This window comes from Mirounga angustirostris, unplaced genomic scaffold, assembly GCF_029215605.1.
Source record: "Mirounga angustirostris isolate CCGP_5_RB_7025 unplaced genomic scaffold, mMirAng1.0.hap1 SCAF_9, whole genome shotgun sequence".
Lineage (NCBI taxonomy): Eukaryota > Metazoa > Chordata > Mammalia > Carnivora > Phocidae > Mirounga > Mirounga angustirostris.
The window spans coordinates 17,396,258-17,416,230 of NW_026991717.1; the positions used below are offsets into that span (position 1 = coordinate 17,396,258).

At 40.1% G+C, this 19,973-nt stretch overlaps 1 protein-coding gene across 1 annotated transcript in view; it reads right to left on the minus strand.

Moving 5' to 3' along the window:
• LOC123862269 (protein FAM169B-like) overlaps positions 1-19,973 on the minus strand; it is a 62,787-nt gene that overhangs the window by 7,035 nt on the left and 35,779 nt on the right. Inside the window, exon 5 of the mRNA XM_064569714.1 lies at positions 15,317-15,494. Coding sequence (XP_064425784.1) covers positions 15,317-15,494 — 178 coding nt within the window. The remainder of the gene's footprint in view (positions 1-15,316; positions 15,495-19,973) is intronic.

Here is a 19,973-nt window from a genome sequence, read left to right on the forward strand (position 1 = left end):
GATCCATGAAAGAAAAAACTGACAAGCTGAATTTCATTAAAATTAAAATTTGCTGCTCTGTGAAAGACCATGTCAAAAGAATGAAAAGGCAAGGCATGAACTGGGAAAAAATATTTGCAAAAGACACATTTGTCTGATAAAGAACTGTTATCTGAAATATACAAAGAACTTTAAAAAATCAATTGTAAGAAAACAAACAACTTGATTAAAAAGTAAAAAGTAGACCAGAGATTTTAATAGAGACCTCATCAAAGATGTATACGTACAACAGATGAGCGTATCAAAAGATGCTCCACATCATGTCATCAGATAAATGCCAATTAAACCAACAAGATATCACTGCACACCTAATAGAGTGACCAAATTCCAGAACTGTCAACACCAAATGCTGGTGAGGATGCGGAGCAATAGGAACTCTCATTCATTGTTGGGGGAAATGCAAAATGATATAGCAACTCTGGATGACAGCTTGGTGGTTTTTACAAAAGTAAACATACTCATATCATATAATTCATCAGTTGTGCTCCTTAACACTTATCAAAAGGAGTTGAGAACCGTAATTCAAGATGGATCTAGGAATAAATAGAAGTTAAAACTATAAAGCTTTCAGAAGAAAACATAAAGGAAAATCTTCACAACCTTGGGTTAGTCAGAGAGTTCTTAAATTCAATACAGAAGCACAATCAATTGACAAATCTGACTTTATTAAAGTTAACTTTTGTACTTCAAAGTTAGACTGCAGAAAATATTTACAAATCACATTTCTGATAAAGGACATATCCAGACTATATAAAGAACTCTAACAATACAATAAAAAGAAAACCACCAATTAAAAATGGACAGATGATCTGAACACTTTTTCAGAGAAGACATACAAACGGTTAATAATCAGTGAAAAGACACTCAACATCATTAACCACTAGGAAAATGAAAATTAAAACCACAATGCAATGCTACTTTTGACCTACTAAAAAATGGCTATAGTCAAGATGACAAGCAGTAATAAATGTTGACAAGATGTGGAGAAATTGAAACCGTCCCATACGCTGATGGGAATGTGTAATGGTAAAGCTACTTTGTCAAATAATTTGACAGTTTCTTAAAGTTAAACATGTGCTTATCAGATGACCCACCAATTCTATTCCTAGGAAGCTAGTATTTGCTACAATTTGGATGAACCTCAAAAACATTAAGTAAAATAAGCCAGACAGAAAACACCACATATTGTATCATTCCATTTAGATGAAATACCCTGGAAAGGCAAATTGATAAAGACAGAGAGCAGACTGGGGGTTGCCTAGAGCTGGGGTGGAAACAGAGATTGGCAGCAAACAGGCAACTTTTTGGGGTGATGGAAATATCCAAAACTCTAAATTTTTTAGAAATCCCTTACCATCGGCAAATTTTATGGAGTGTAAAATTATACCTCAACAAAATTGATTTTTAAAAGATTCAACAAATTGTATTAAAATTATTGTATTGGGGCGCCTGGGTGGCTCAGTGGGTTAAGCATCTGACTCTTGGTTTCAGCTCAGGTCATGATCTCACAGTCGTGAGATTGAGCCCCACATCTGGTTCCCCACTCAGTGTGGAGTCTGCTTCAGATTCTTTCTCCCTCTCCCTCCCCCTTTGCCCCTCTCTGCTCACATGTTCTCTCTTTTTCAAATAAATAAAATCTTTAAATAAATAATAACAATAAAATTATTACATTGAAATTATATGAAAAAGATACAATCAAGTGTAAAAGAGGAAAAATAGTAACTTTACAGTAGAGAAACCTACCAGACACCCCCTTGAGTGATCAGGGTGAGCATTGCTAATAGTAATGTTGGCATCATGTACCTTCACGTGTGATGGAAGCATGTGATTACAAGGACACTTCACTTTCCCCCAAACCCATATCCCACTCTAATCATGTGAAAATATCAGACAGACCTAAATTAAGAGACATTTCACAAATCTCCTGACCAGTACTCTTCAAAAGTGTCCAGGTCATGAAAGACAAGGAGAACAAAGAAATGGTCACAGATCGGACCAGGGAACTAGGACAATCTGAAAACTACATGCAAGGTCGTATCCTGGATCAAACCCTATAAGAGATAAAGGACATTGCTAAAAAATTAACAATGTTAATTTCTTAGGTTTGATCCCCATACCATGGTCATGTATTACCAGTAGGGGGAAGTAGGTGAAGGGTATAACAAGAACTCTGAACTATCTTTGCAACTCTTCTGTAAATCTAAAATTATTTCAAAATAAAAAGCTGGGGGAGGGAGAGAGGCAGAAGAAACAAAAGCATCCCACCAGCCCTTTCTAACAGCTAATCATACCATCAGGTTGGTCAAATAAAATTTATCTTCTAAAATCAATTCCTGGGGCACCTGGGTGGCTCAACGGGGTAAGCGTTTGCCTTTAGCTCAGGTCATGATCCCAGGATCCTGGGATCAATAGGGCTCCCTGCTCAGCGGGGAGTCTGCTTCTCCCTCTCCCTCTGTCCCTCCCCCCCCACTCCTGCTCTCTCTCTCTCTCTCTCTCAAAAAAAAAAAAAATATATATATATATATATATATATATATAATCTTTAAAATCAATTCCCAAAACCCAAAGAATTGGCTTTTTTGTTTGTTTGTTTTAATAAGGATACTAATTAGCTGTAATAAGAATATTATGTGATTATGAACAGGGGCAGAGGCAATGAGCTGGTTGCATGTCAATAGACTCTCATCATCAGCACATCAAGCCTAAGGAAATCATATCATATAGCATGGGATGGTTGGGAAGAACCCCAGCAATGATCTCATTCATTCTACCCATTTTACAGACATGGCAGGTGACAGGGTCAAGAAAAGTAAAAACAAACAAACAAAACAAAACACACAGACAACAAAGGGCTTGGCTCCCTTCTATCAGTAACACCTGCCCAACTGCCTCTCATCAGCTCATAGAGAGCCTGTTGATCCCGAGCAAACTCAGACCAGCCCACAGCACCAAAGTAGCTGGTGGCAGAACTGAGCCAAGAACCAAGACCTCGGGTGCCTGGGTGGCTCAGTCGGTTAAGCATCTGCCTTAGGCTCAGATCATGATCCCAGGGTCCTGGGATCGAGGCCAGCATCGGGCTCCTCACTCAGCAGGGACTCTGCTTCTCCCTCTTCCCCTCCCCTCTGCTTGTGCTCTCTCTCTCTCATGCTCTCTCTTTCAAATAAATAAATAAAATCTTAAAAAAAAAAAAAAGAACCAAGACCTCTGGGCCTCTTGGTGCCCTTTCTTCTTCTTTCTGGCTGCTTCGTGTCTAAAATTACTTTCAGTGATTACACAGGTTTTCTGTACCTAAAACACTTAGGAGATTAAAGCATATTCCAGATGGGCACTGTTCAAAATCGGAACAAAGATGCGGTCTCTCAGGCAAATTTAAATATCCAGAAAGGTCTTTTACCTGAGGATAATTGATCATGGAAAGAAAGGTCATGGGAACAGATCCATGGAGACTACAATTCATAGTCAGTGGTGGGGATAAAACAAAATAAAACAAACAAAACTATGGTAAAGCACAAACCAGTCAGAATGTTCAACCCATGAGGCTACACCAGGGTGAACTGGCTAAATGGGCAGCAGGATGAGATCATTTTTACCATAAATGCTGATAGGAAAAAAACAAGAAAAACTGAAAATTAACAAGCCAAGCATCAGAATTTAAAAGACTGAAAAAGAACAGAAGAGAGACCCAAAGAAAATAAAGGGAAGGAGGGGCACCTGGGTGGCTTAGTCGTTAAGCGTCTGCCTTCAGCTCAGGTCATGATCCCAGGGTCCTGGGATCGAGCCCCGCATCGGGCTCCCTGCTCGGCGGGAAGCCTGCTTCTCCCTCTCCCATTCCCCCGGCTTGTGTTCCCTCTCTCGCTGTCTCTCTGTCTGTCAAATAAATAAATAAAATCTTTAAAAAATAATAATAATAAAGGGAAGGAGACAAGGAGGATAGAAATTAATAAAATAGAACACAAAAATACAATATAAAGGATTTTTAAAAATTTTAAGAGTTGCTAAAGTAAGAATGAATATACCATACATAAAGCACATTAGGAATTAAAATAAAGATATGGCTACAGATGTGGCAGAAATTTCAAAGGTAAAAGAATATAATAAATATCTCTAAGCCAATAAACTTAAAAACAGATGAAAAGGACAAATTCCTAGGACAATACAAACCACCAAAACTGACTCATAAAAAAAACAGAAAGACTAATGATGCTCCTATGAGCATCAAAACATGAACTCAGTAGTTTAAACCTCTCCCACACTGAACACATCAGGCCAGGTGGCTTTAGATATAAGTTCTACCAAACTTCCAAGGAAAGCCTTCCAGAGAACAGAAAAAGGGAGAATATTCTCCAACTTAGTCTATGAGTCTAACCTTTTAAGGACAAAGGAAAAAACAGCCAAGGATCAGAAAAACAGCTAAACAACAGTAATTCTTAAGCATAAGTCAAAAAAATTTAAACCGATATTAACAAACAGAATTCAAGAGGGTGCACAAAGTTAATCTAGATCACGGTAAGGGGCTGGTTTCTCTGCTCACCACCCTGGCTGTTTTCGAGGAGATGCAGAATCAATAAGGTATCTTTGAGGAAACCATGACCAAGGGGCATGAACTAAGACTGCACATAATGAAGGCTTTGCCTTCAACAGCCTGGGAGGACCTGAAGACAGAACCTCTGAGAGAAGAAAACAAAGCCTACCAAAGAGGAGGCAACGTGGTGACAACAGGCTGTCCATTAAAAATAGGCACCCCAACAAAACACAGAAAAAGACAAGGAGGGTTACTTCACAAATTCATTGAGGGAATTCTTGGAATACCTAAGACAGCATTCACAGATGGTGCGCCATGGAGGAAATGATAGCAACAGGCGGCCAGAAAGTAATAGAAGAAACGGAATCTGCTTCAAAGAGAGAGATTTGTCAGGAGGAAGATAAAACAGGCAGGTGGCGAGACAACAGTCTATGACTGTGGGTGGGTGTATTCCCACCGCCGGCTGTTTTTGAGAACTAAGACCTGGGCCCCAGGGAAGTTATGATGGGAGGACCCAAGGCACAAAATAGCCAAGTGCCTGGCCAAACGCAGCCTGGCTCTTGGTGCGTTTCCTTTTGCAAAGTAGCATTTGTGGGTGCTAGGAAGCACCTGTCCAGGTTCGCTCTGCTAATCCCAAAGACAATATGCTGTCCGTGGTGGTTGGAGACGCTTGGCTCTGACACATTTTAAGAATAACTGCTCTAAAAATCCAAATTCAGGCAACAGTTGCCAGTCCAAGAGATTAAGTTCAGACTATAAAGATATTTGGGATACTCCTAACCCATGGAAACCCAACAGAGAACTAGCTAAAAGTGTTAACTTTTGCCAGCCATTAGCACTCTCCTTTTGTTACAATCATACTACCTGTGGGTGGTGAACCCACTGTACAAGGTCAGAGCCAGATATCCCTTGGAACCGGGTCAGAGCCAGACTCCCTGGGAACCCACTGCACAAGGTCAGAGCCAGACTTCCTTGGAATCTGGGGCAGCTGAGCATCTACTGAAGACATCAGTAAATGATCTGGATGTTCCTGAATTCTTCCCGCCAGGGAGCGCTGCTAACACCTATCTGCATAAAATCATTTTATTTTTTAAAGTATGAGACATTTAAATTCTATCTGCCGGACTAGGCACCAGCAAACTTTTTCTGTAAATTCCAGACAGAAAATACTTTAGGCTTTAGGAGCAAGCACTCATTTCTGCAGTTGTGGACAAAATCAGCTGTGGACAATACGAATGGGCATGGCTATGTTCCAATAAAACTCTATTTACAAAAATAGGCGATGAGCAGAATTTGACCTCCAGGCCATAGTTGCCAGTGCCCACTCCAGAAAAACATCACTTTTACAGGGAGGACTAAGCGTTTATAACACCTATTTGTAATACTTGCCTTTTCTCGAGAACAATTGAAAACAATGCATTAACCTGAACCACCCCCAAACAAGACACATTTAGAGATAAGCATTAATTATATCATTTTTCTTCTAAAAGTTTCATTTTACTATTACAAGAGGAATTAAAAAAAAACAAGAGGAATCTATTTATAAGGTGCCATGAAATTTGATTTATCTCTAAAATATTGGGGAAAAGAGTTTATCTGCTTAAATAACTTTGGCCAACTTGACTTTATCTCAGGTTGTTAAATAGAAGAAAATCTGGGGGCACCTGGGTGACTCAGTCGTTAAGCGTCTGCCTTCGGCTCAGGTCATGGTCCCAGGATCCTGGGATTGAGCCCCGCGTCGGGCTCCCTGCTTCTGCGTCGGGCAAGCCTGCTTCTCCCTCTCCCACTCCCCCTGCTTGTGTTCCCTCTCTCGCTGTGTCTCTCTCTGTCAAATAAATAAATAAATAAATAAATAAATAAATAAATAAATAAATAAATAAATAAAATCTGTATCAGTAATTCACCTCCTTTTTGGATTACAGGAGCAAGAACTGCTCCAGTTCAACTCTGTGCTGGACCCTGCACATAATCTAGGCCACGTGGCCTAGAGCAAAGGAAAATTATAAAAGCCAAAGAAAACTACCAACAAATTATAGAACTAAGAGGAAAGTCTAGCAAGGTTAACAGACATAAGATCAACATGTAAGAGATGGATGGCATCTCTATCCGACTAGCAATGATCAGAAAATAGGCTCTAAAATAAAATATTTCATAGCCACGGGATCAGCAACCACAAAAAAAGCTGGACAATACCAGTGTTGATAAAGATGTGGAGCACCAAACACTCTTCGCCTTTTGCAGGTGACAGTATACACATGTCCAACCATTGTGGGAGACAGCTGTGCATCCCCTCAGGAGAAGCTGAGTATATGCTTCAGCTAGCGGTTCCTTTTTTTTTTTTTTAAGATTTTACTTATTTATTTATTTGAGAGAGAGAGAGAGAGAGAGAAAGCAAGAGCAGGGGGAGGGGCACAGGGAGAAGCAGGCTCCCCGCTGAGCAGAGAGCCCAGTGCGGGACTCGATCCCAGGACCCTGGGATCATGACCTGAGCCAAAGGCAAACGTTTCACTGACTGAGCCACCCAGGTGCCCCTCGCAGTTTCTCTTTTAAGTATACACTCTCAAGTGGTGTTGCCCAAATGTTTTCTCATTATTACCAACCTAAGGAGCCATTTTTTCCTAATCACCACCCTCCCCCCCAACTAAATACTAAGGAATAACACTTTGTGGGGTAGGGTTTAGGTTTGGAGAGCCACAGACCATTGTATTATCCATGATTCTTTTGCTTCCCAAAAAAAAGGTTTGATTGTTGGGGGCAATGCTTCCCCACTGAGAATGCATGCCTTGGGTGAGTGTTTCTCCAACTTCAGTCCTTGGGAGTCACCTGGAGGGCTTGTTAAGACAGATCGAAGGGGCCCAGTCTACCGCCAGGGTTTCTGATGCAGCAGGTCTTGGATGGAACCTGAGAACTCCTGTAGCCAATAATATGTGAGCAGCACGAACTGTCTGCTGAGCACTCCGTCTATTACACATCGTCCACTGTGCAGCAATGAAGGGCTGCCTGGTGGTGGTGACTGCAAGTATTCCAGGCCAGACTGAGACTTTATAAACAGGATTCTTCCATGGATTATTATGGGCTGTCTATCCAGCCTACGGTCCTTTAACATGGCCCCACCACAGCTAAAAACGAAGGCCAGGTGGCCATATCTGAACCATGAAAGCCAGCCCCCCCATCCACAGTCAAGCTGAAGGTGAACCCATGATGCACAAGAAAACCAATCCACAGGCCAGCTGGGCCAATCTGATTCTTCCGAGAGACTTTAAATGAAGTGAAACGAGGACCACAATAGATCTTGGCCCTTTAAGGCAGGCACAGGGAGAGGCCAGGTGGGCATCGTAGCAAACTAAAGTCAAGCCTATGAGGAAGCAGGAGATATAAGTGGGCAAAGTTAGCAGGTTTGCAAGGCTGAGAATGCAGCAGCTGCTGGTGCACATCCCAGCAGACGAAGCCAGGCTGCATCCTGTGCATTTCTCCCTGCACCCTCCAATACCCCGTCTTCAAGGGGACCTCCATTCCTCATCAACAGCAACCCCTTTCTCATTGGGCAGCAGTCGGTACCTGATCCAACACCGCACTCCCCACTCATGCCACCTTCGTTACTTATGTTTCTGCTGAAGTCCAGAAGAGGGCCTGGGGGGGGCCTGCCCGATGAGACAACCCAGCAGGAGGTACCTGTGGCATTGGACATCTGGGGGAGGGGAGAGCAGAAGACCCTCACCCCCCCCCCACTGCGATGAGCAGGGCAGCTGAGGTCACTTCGAAACATCACTGCCATCTCGAAGGTCACATGCTTGTCTGGATTGCAAATCACCTAATTTAATACTTTTAAGTGTCACTCCTGCTTTTATGATTTGCATTAGTGTTGGAGTTTTCAGACATCTGAAATATAAAGCTGTTCTTTTTAGATTTTTATACAAAAGCAAAACACTTCTTAGGTCTGCCTCAAATTGGCCAACTCGCCCCTTACCGGTCCAGGATTTTCTTCCCTTGAAAGCTAACAGTCTTGTGGACTAGTGGTTTGAGAACAAAAGTTAAAGTAAAACCTCATTAGTTTTGATTACCTAGGGAGAATTTCAACATAAAATAGTTAAATGGCTGAAGTGTCACTATTTCATATAAAAGACAATTACTGAACAGTCAAATGAAGGGAGAAATGCAAACCAGCCTATTAAGAAAATATTCCCAAAGAGAGGTCTACCTGAAAAGATCTCATTCAGCCTATACAAAGGCGCCCACTTGTTTCAAACTGAATGTGCTCCTCAGCAATAAAGAGGCACAAACTACTGATCTACACATTGACTTGGATGAATAGCATTATGCCGAGTGAAAAGAGTCAGTCTCTTGGGGCGCCTGGGTGGCTCAGTTGTTGGAGTGGCCGGGTCTGGATTTCAGCTCAGGTCATGATCTCAGAGTCCTGGGATCAAGCCCCAGGTCAGGCTCCACATTCAGCTCGGAGTCCGCTTGAGATTCTTTCCCTGTTCCTCTCCTCCTCCCCTCTGCTCGTGCTATCTCTATCTAAAATAAATAAAATCTTAAGAAAAAAAGAAGAAGAAGAAAAGGGTCAGTCTCAAAGGGTTACAAACTATTTGATTCCATTACATAACACTCTAGAAAAGACAAAACAATAGTGACGGAGAATAAATCAATGGTTGCCAGGGGTTTCAGGTGGCAACTAGGGGGTACGGAATGACTATAGATAGCATGAAGGAGGTTTTGGGGATGGTGGATTTTACTCTGTATTTTAATTATGGTTGTAGTTATATGAATCTATACATAGGTCAAAATTCACAGAACTATAAAGCCAAAAAAAAATAAGGTCAATTTTACTGTCTAATAAATTTTTAAAATACTTAAAAGTATGTGCCAAGAAAGCTCTTAGAAACAATGTATACTCTTAAATAGGTGACCCCTGGCCCCTGTGATCCAATTTATGCAGTGAATCTGCACATTTGCTTTTCCTCTCAGAATGAAATTATACACTGCAGCCCAGCTTAAGCTAAATTAACAGATATTCTGAATCAAAAGGAAAAATTGTAATGCTGCGAAGTTGAGAAGCATGCCATGTGCTATGCCCATATCCACAAAAACACTGCATAATGCCCTGACAAGCACAGAGGACAGAGCCGAGACTGAAGAAACGTTAACTGTTCTGAACTTGTGAACTACAAACTCCTCCTATTGTAGTCCATTAAACCACATGTATTCACTGTGATTTTTCGTAAATCATGTGTGCAAATAATAAGACATAATAAAATATATCTATTCACTAACTAAATCGTTTTGTTTAACATACTTATATGCTGCTATATCAACCATTTCTTTCTTTTTTTTTTTTTTAGGTTTTATTTATTTATTTGACGGAGAGAGAGGGCACAAGCAGGGGCGGCAGCAGAGGGAGAGGGAGAAGCAAGTTCCCCACCGAGCAGGAAGCCCCACACAGGACTCAACCCCAGGATCCCAGGATCGTGACCCAAGCTGAAGGCAGACACCTAACGACTGAGCCACCCAGGCGCCCTGCTATATTAACCATTTCTTAATTCATCAAGATATATCCCTCTCTCTGATTATAGAAAAAGATGAGAAGGAAAGGAATAAAATTCTATGATCCATATCTGAACAGGATCCCCATCAGATAATGGTGGTGGAAGGAAATGGTAGCGCAAATCCCACATATAATAACTACTTAAGAAATAAATGTAAGAAATCATTTAAAGACACCACTAGGTAGACGAAAATTTAATTTCAGGAAATTGCAACTGGAAAGAGCACCTATGTGGTTCTGTTGGTTAAACGTCCAGCTCTTGATCTCAGCCCAGGTGTTGATCTCATGGTCGTGAGTTGAAGCCTGGCGGTGGGCTCCACACTGGGCATGGAGCCTACTTAAAAAAAAAAAAAAAGAAAAGAAAAGAAAATTGCAATTGGACTAGGTAAAACCTATGAGTTTGCAGTTTACTGACCATGGGGTATAACTCAACCCCCAAAGCTACAGAAACCACTGGTGGGAAAAGCTGAAAAATTACCAGTTAAAGGTGTCAGAGATCAGATTTAGGATTAAGAAAGTAGCTGGAAAGTTAAAGCAGCATAAGAACCACAGAATGAACCAAACTCAAATTCAGAGCAACTGCCCAAATCCCTAGCTTACAACTAGCCTACACATGAGTGAAGGAGCCCCCACGGAACCCAACAAGAAATATGTCAAAGACCAGAGAGATAGTTTGAAAAATGGCACCACACAGGATCAGATCTGAGAGTTTGGTGCTTTTCTCAAATATAGACATTCCTCAACTGAGACAGCTCAAGTGGCAGAGAGCTGAAGCCAAATGGGCTTGAACAGTGAAAGTACAGAACCCCAAACCAGCAGGAGCCAAAAACAAACAAAACAAAATAAAACACAAAACCACAAAAAAAAAACAGGAAAGGTAAGCCAAATCCATATTCAAATCTTTGGCCACCAAATCTGCAGGCACAGCGAAGACCTCTACAGGGCCAGGCTAAAGAAACAGCCATGGGAAGTCACACAGACAGATGTCAGCAGCTATAGATCACAAAGGAGACAAAGTCTACCATTTAAATCTAGGCAGGTTGAACAGCTACTAGATCAAAAATCTAAAAATCCTCAGAAAACACACACCAAAAAAATTAGTTGTTACACTATATCTGCAACATCTAATTTTCAACCAAAAATTATTCAACATGAAAAAAAAACAGGGAAGTATGACCCATACTCAAGAGGGGGAAAAAAAAAAGGTAGTCGATATAACTAATTTTAAATAGACCCAGATGTTGAATTTTGCAAAGGCCTCAAAATGGCTTTACAAATATATTCAAAGTATTGAAATAAAATAATTCAAAAAGTTAAAGGGAAATATATGGAAAATCTCAACAGAGAAATAGCAACTACAAAAAATAATATAAATTCTAGAGCTTAAAACTACAATAACTAAAAATTTTCAATGGGCTCAACGACAGACTGGAGATGGCAAGCGAACTTGAATATGTGCCAGTAGAAATTATCCAACAAAGAAAAATGTTTGAAGAAAAACGAATAAAACCTCTGAGACAAAACTTAAGACACTATGAAGCACCCCAGCATACACACAACTGGAATCCCAGGAAAAGAACAATGAAAGCAGAATTTTTTTAAAAATTGAAGAAATAATGGCCCAAAACTTCCAAAATATGGTAGAAAACATAAAGATTCAAGAAGCTCACCACACCTCAAGATAAACAAAAATAAAATCATTCCTAGACACACACTACAGTCAAACTACAAAAAAGCTAAAGTTAAAGGGAAAACTTTGAAAGCCATCAGAGAAACCTACATGTTATGTATGAGGGAATAATAATAAATAACTGGCTGACTTTTCACCAGAAACTATGAAAGCCAGAAGACTGGAAAAACATATTCAAAGCACTGAAGGGGGTTGGGGAGGATTATCAGTAATAATTCTATATCCAGCTAAACTACCCTTCAAATATGACTGCAAAATAAAATAGATTTTCAGTAAACAAAAACTGAGATATTAGTTGCCAGCAGAACCACACTACAGCAAATTCTAAAGGAAGTACTTCGACCTAAAGGAAAAATGACACTGAATGGCAAGTGGGACCTATATTAAAAATTTTTTTAAAGATAAGTATGTGAGAAAGATTTTAACTGTATTTATTTATTTTAAAACATATGACTACTAAATTAAAAATTATAAATCCATAATGATAGGTTTATAACATAAACAGATCTAATATATAACAATAACACTATGTAAATAAGAGGTAAACAAAAATATACTGTTGCAAGATTTCTGTATTTCATCTGAAGTAATTCAGTATTAACTGTAAGTAAATTGGGAAAACTTTAAGATGCATATGTGATCCCTGGAGCAAAAACTAAAAATTTAAAAATGCAAAAATATAGAACTAGAAAGCCAATAGAGAAATTAAAATGAAATACTAAAAAATATCTGATTAAAATAAAAGAACACACAAAGGAGGGACAGAGGAACAAAAAATACAGAAGACACAAAACAAACTGCAAAAGGGAAGACCTCAGTATATATCAATAATTAAATGTAAGTGGACTAACACTCCATTCAAAAGACAGACTTTTTTTTTTTTTTTTAAACAGACATTTTTAAGACTAGGTTTAAAATCCAAGGCCCAGGGATGTCTGTGTGGCTCAGTAGGTTAAGTGTCTCAGGTCCCAGGTCTCAGGTTCCTGGGATTGAGTCCTGCACTGGGCTCCTTGCTCAGTGGGGAGCCCGCTTCTCCCACTGCCTGCCACTCCCCCTGCTTGTGTGAGCATGCAAATGCTCTCTCTCCCTCTCTGACAAATAAATAAAATCTAAAAGTAAATAAATAAATAAATAAAATCCAAGACCGAGTTGTATTCTGTCAACAAAATATATGCTTCAGATAATAAAGACATAAACAGACTAACAGTAAAAAGCTACAAAGAATGTATTCCATGCAAACAATAAGCATAAGAAAGATGATGGGTCTATATATTAATATCAAACAAAACAGACTTCATAACAAGAAATATTACTGAAGACAATTGGGGACTTCATAATGATAAAATGGTCAATATATCAGGTAGGTATAACAATCATAAATATAGATGTAACTGATAACAAAGCTTCAAAACACTTAAAGTAAAAACTAACAGAACTAAAATGAGAGATGAATCCACAATCATAGACTTTAACAAACTCTCAGAAATTGATAGAACTAGACAAAAATACCAGTAAGAATGCAGAAAATCTAAATGACATTATTAATTACCTTATCCCAACTGATATTCCCAGAACACTAAACCCAATACCTGCAGAATATACACATTTCTTCAAGTCCACAGGGCATGTCTACCAATACAGACCATATAAAGGGCCATTAAACAATTCTCAATAGTTTCTAAAATCTTAAAATGTAATAGACTACATTCTCTTACTGCAACAGAATTAAGTTAGAAATCAAAAATAAATAAGTAAAACATCTGAAGTATCTGGAAATTTAAAACTTACTTTAAAGAACTCATAAAAATCACAAATTAGAAAATATTTTGAACTGAATATAATGAAAATTGGTAAATTGATAAAAAATAGATTTCATCAAAATTTCAAATGTCTGCTCTCTGAAAAATACTGTTGTGCCAAAATGAAAATGTTTTCCAAATACATATCTGATAAAGAACTGCCATCTATAACATACGAAGAAACTGCAATAAGCAAACAACCCAATAAAATATGGGCTAAAATATTTAACAGACACTTAAAGAAGATACGTGACCATCAACAAAGCACATGAAAACATAATCAATATCGTTCACGATTAGGGAAATGCAAATTAAAACCAAAATTAAATACTACTTCCCACCTTGTAGAATAGGTAAAATTAAAAAGACTCACAATACCAAGTATTGGCAAGGAAATCTCACACATGGCTGGTGGCAACATGTATGTAATTATTCTAACAGAAATATTTTTATTCTGTCTCTCCAAAAATAAGCTAATCCAGCAAAAGACAGTAAAAAAAAAAAAACGTCTGAATTGGAAAGGTATACCTGAAGCATATATTCTACTGGTTTGTACTTCTTAAATGAAATAAATTGAGTAACTAAAATTCAATTGCCACTTAAAAAAAATCAGTTCATGGATGAAACGGCGTGACCCAGTAAGCAGCTTCAGAGAACTTTCCACCAAATTTGTGGAATTCATCAAAAATGAAGAAGAGGCAGAAATCCAAGCACCTAGTCTAGTCTGCCTCAGCTCGACATCTTAAGGTCCTCCTTCCACTCTGAGTTCTGGGTCAGCCTCTGGAAGAACAAGGCAGATACAACCAACCTCTCTACTTGAGTATCTGGACTGACCTTGACAAACAGTTAACTACCAGAGTTACTTGCATGGGAAACTGGTCATCTCACACTGAGAGGGAGAAAAGGGAGAAAAGTGGATTTCCTCCATCCTGGACCAGTGGAACAAACACAGTGTGAACAAAGCTCAACACCATAATCAGCCTTCCGAACCCCCTGAGAAAAACATGTAAACCAGGAGAACAGCATGTCCGTGGTGCTTCACCAGGAAACTTTATTCTTGCTCAAATTTAGGACTTAATAAGAACTGAAGGACAGGGCTGGGACTGCTTGGAGTAGAGATGTTGACAGCTTTTTAAAAAACTCAAGAAAGCATTAAAGAAAACAACTTTAAAGAAAGAGACCAAATCCCTGAGGCAAAATGGTCCTAATATCACACTCACTTCTCATCGCAGCCCCTAAAAATAAGTCCCAGTATTTTACCCTGACCTTGATATCATGGCCGACCTCCCCCTCCTCTGAGGTAATGTCTGTAAATCTGGGCATCCAGTGTGCTTTTGAGCCACATGTCAGCTATTAGCAATGGTATTTTTCCTGACGGCTAATTGGTAACATTAAAGAAAAGAAATGAAGAGCATCATGTTTTGCAGAGTCATTTTACACCATTAGCAGCAATAAACATTTTATGAGGGACATGGCACTGCCTGGGAATCAAAAGGACACGGTTTTCACCCTATTTGCCAGTAAAATGAGCAATGAGAAAATGAAATCCATACCTTGGGTTTACTTGGGTTTATTTACAGGACAGCTGAATTAGTGACACTTCCTGTGCCAGAAGATTCTCTCCAAGGAACACTTGTGCTGAGGGAGTCCTCGGAGGCAGGCAGACATCTAGGGAGCCTCCCCACCCCACCCCTCCCCCCGACCTGGGGCAGCGTGTCCCTTACCTTTCCTTTTGGTTGTGTAAAATCCAACAGCTGATCCATCCCGCCACAGAATCTTTGCTTGCTCCTTCACAGAGTGAGGTAAAAAAAACATGTCACCATCATCCAAATTTCTCTCCAATCTTCCAAAAATAACGACGTTTAGAATGAAAAGCACAATCCTTTCCCCAAATGACTGAACCTTTGAAGGGAAAAAAATAAATAAATAAGAAAGAAAGAACAAGCAAGTGAGAGAGGAAAATCACATGCGATAAATTTTGCACTTGGAACCAACCCACACATCGGGGCCAGGTGTGTGCGCCATCACACGATTCCGTTCATGCTCAAGAGCCAAAATGTGAATCATAGTCCCTCACGGGGGTTTTCACAACCCTGACCTTTCGCACCCATCGGCCTCCAGGAGTGAGGGGCAGTGCCCAGAGGGGTCTCCCGGGGTCCCTCCCGGGCCACCTATATGGAATGTAAGTAGACAGAGGACAATCCATTGCAGGTCAAAAAACAAGAAGTTACCTCTGGAGGGGCACGCAAGGCATTTCAGCAGATCCCCTGGATGTGTCTAGAAATAAATCCAATCCGCCATTTTTAATAACAGTCCCAGAATTCTGGCCCTCAGAAGGATGGTAAAGAATTGGGGGCATCAAAAAAAAAAAAAAGAATTGGGGGGATCAATGGCTACATCAGAAGCAGATGATTTTCAATGGTTTGTGATGTGGTAGATCTGGAGCACACACTACAGTCCCAACCCCAGAGAATTACGGGGAGTCAAGGGCCATCTTGTTCTAAGGCTATAAAATGAAACCACTTCTTGCCTCCCACAATGTCATGACAGGTGAAGAAACTATGTGGTCAAGGTCAGGCCCACACAGAGCTTTAGCATTAACAAGTCAAAATGACTTCATGGTGCCGCCTGTTAAAATTTTCTGCATTTGTATAGCCCACAGGTGGCAAATATGTGGCATAAACAGAGGCCTCCAGCTCCGGCACCCACAGCAGACATAACTAATCAATCCTACTCTATGTGGCTGAGCCTGGACATGGTCACAGAGTCCTTCTAAATGCATTCCTCCAGACAACCACAAGCCAGCACTCAATGTGATTCTTCAGATGAACCCAGTCAACTGTTGATCAAGTGACAGTATTGTTTTATTAGATTGTAACTCTGACAAGACTTCTATGTGACAGCCTGCTTGTGTGGGCATTTTTCACCCATCCTATGCATCACCATGAGATCTGCAATGCCATTAAATGGGCTGTGACTTCCACCCACAAGCTAGCATTCGAGTCTCTTACCCACTGGGGAGGTCCTGATTTGTAAGTAAGGAAATTGAAACTCAAGGAGGGTAAGTGACTACATTTATTGATTTCCCTGCCTCATTCCAAAGAGGACTTATATGACAGCTGGATGAGGGCTCTGTCAGAGGCCGGCAGGCTCAAAACAATAGGCCAGGGCTTCTGAGTCCCAGCCTGGTGTACCTGCGACAGCCCAGCCCATGGTTGCCTTCTGCATCTTCATCCATTACAACCAAGGTTTTGGAAATGGGAAGTTTAATATAAATATCTACACTTAGTTTTATATTGAATACTTAATCCTTAAAGTTTTATCATCATCATCATCATCATCATCATCATCATCATCATCATGGGTGACTGTGGCTTCTTGGCCTGTGGATTTGCCGAAAGATCTTTAGCAATGCCAACTCTCTGAGCCTCAGTTTCTTCCACTGGTCAAAAACACTTGTTTTTGGGGAAGGGTGGGTAAAACAAACAAACAAACAAACAAAACACTTGTTTTCAAATGCTCTAATAAAAAATAAGGCAGCTTGCTGCCCTCTCGCAAATGGCACAAAGTGTTTGGTGCCAATAAATTTATTAATTGGTCCAGAATGTAAAACAGTTCACCTTCATCTGGAGCCAAATCTTAACTGAGGAAAAGCTTTGTGAAAACCACACCTGCTCAGCTCTGAGAAGCCACCCCAATTTTGTATCTCAGACAGTAGCAGCCAAATCCAGTTCAGACGTGAAGAATCACTAGCTGGTCACAAAACCTGAGTGGGGTGATGTGGGAGGTTATATTTTTCAACTTATAAAACCAAAAAGTTCAGAGGAAAGCCAGAAGAGAAAAGCAGATTGCATCTGGCAGAAAGGAAATATCCAATCAAAAACTGGCAGGAGAAAAAGGAGGAAAGAAAATGCACTTAATTTATCCAATTTCATTACGGGGCGGGGGGAGAAATGTGTGTGATTCTGACTTAGAAACGTTTCTGGAAACACAAAACCAAGATCCAGTTCTAATCCCTCAATTAGGACTAGTAATTATGTTAACAGAAAGAACATTAAGCCTTTTTTTTTTTTTTGGTAATTTATGAATAGCTGGCTAAGAAACAAAATGTAATTAAGAGAGAAAAAAAAATCAAGACCCCATATTCTACAAATGGAGAGGGAAACTATCTCCCTAGATGAGGCAGATCGATCTTTACAACACGGTTCATTAAGTGCAAGTGGCATCCAAGTTTCTTTCTGTCCATAACATAGGCCACATTTTCAGAAAATCTGGGGTTTCCCTCATCTAAACATGGAGGAATGGACACACGGAAGAAGTGACCACTCTTGTTCTGGGGAAAAAAAAAAAATATTTAAAGAGCAAGTCAGACTCCTCCTGGCATTCAGAACCCCAACCACTAAATACCTCTGGCCCACCTGTGGGAAGGGGACGGAACAGCAAGATAAATGAGTACGCCAGGCCATCCCATTGGGTACCCCACACTCATTGGCTGAATCTCAAGCCACTGTTAAATTTGCTGGGGGTGGGAGGAGGGGACACTTTTAAAAACAGTATCTACTGAGTCAATTAAAACCAGACCTGAGGGCACCTGGGTGGCTTAGTCGTTAAGCCTCTGCCTTCGGCTCAGGTCATGATCCCAGAGTCCTGGGATTGAGCCCCGCATCGGGCTCCCTGCTCAGCGGGGAGCCTGCTTGTCCCTCTCCCACACCCCTGCTTGTGTTCCTTCTCTCGCTATGTCTCTCTGTCAAATAAATAAATAAAATCTTAAAAAAAAAAAAAAAAACAGACCTGAAAATACCCTGCTGTTTGCAACAATATGGATGTAACTAGAGGGCATTATACTAAGTGAAGTAAGTCAGGCAAAGACAAGTACTGCATGATCTCACGTGCATGTGAAATCTTACAAAACCCAACTCATCGGAACAGAGAATAGAATGGTGATTACCAGAGGCTGGGGGTGGGAGAAGAGAGATGTCGGTCAAAAGGTACAAACTTCCAATTATAAGATGAATAAGTTCTGGGAATCTAATATACAGCAGGGTAATTATAGCTAATAATACTGTATTATATTAAAGTCGCTAAGAGAGTAGATCTTAAATGTTCTCATCACAAAAAAAAAATGGTAATTATGTAATATGATGCGGGTATTAGCCAACACCATGGTGGCCATCATTTTGCAATATGTAAGTATTTCAGATCAACATCTTCTACGCCTCAAATTTACACAATGTTTATGTCAGATATATCTCAATAAAGCTGGGAAGGGAAAACAGGCATGAAAAAGACAACCCACAGACGGGAAAACAATATTTGCAAATCAAATATTGCAATACATGCAATAAGGACTTGCATCCAGAATATATGGAAAATGTTTACAACTCAACAGTGAGACGTCAAATAATCCAATTAAAAAGTGGGCCAAGGATTTTAATAAATATTTTCCCAAAGGGGATATACGAATGGCCAATAAGTACATGAAAAAATGTTTAACACCCTTAGCCACCAGAGAAATGCAGCTCAAGACCACAATAAGATACCACTTCCCACCCAGTAGGATGGAGAGCATTAAAAAAACAGACAATAACAAGTGTCAGGGAGGACATGGAGAGATGGAAGCCATCAGATGTTACCAGTGGGACTGTTAAACGGTGCACCTGCTGTGGAAAACAGTTCGGTGGTTCCTCAACAAGTTATATAGAGAATTACCATATGACCAGCAATTCTGCTCCTGGGTATATACCCAAGAGAATTGAAAATATATAAGCTCACAAAAATTTATGCACAAATGTTCATAGTGGCATCGTTCCTAATGACCAAAAGGTGGGAAAAACTCATGTGTCCATCAACAGATACACGGATAAACATACATGCTGTAGCCATGCAGTGGGATATGATCCAGCCATAAACAGGAAGGAGGCTCTAACGCACACTACAATGTGGATGAACCTTGAAGACATTATGTTCAGTGAGAGATGCCAGACACAAAAGCCTACATATTATACAATTCCAGGGATGCGAAATGTCCAGGATAGACAAATCCACAGAGACAGAAAGCAGGTTCCTTGCCAGGGGCTGGGGCAAGAGGGAAATGAGGGGTGACTGCTGAAGGGTAAGGGGTTTCTTTTGGGGGTGATGAAAACATTCTAGAATTCAATAGTGATGACTGATGCACAACTCTGCAAATATTGAAAATCACTGAATTGTATACTTTGAAAGGGTGAAATTTATGGTATGTGAATTATATCTCAATGAAGTTGTTGTTTAAAGGGGAAAAAACTGAATTTGTTTTTGTTTTTGTTTTTTTAAATTGTTCAAGAGAAGGAAAAAACCCAGATTATCAATTTGTTCTCTAAACCAAACCCAAAAGAATACTGATAC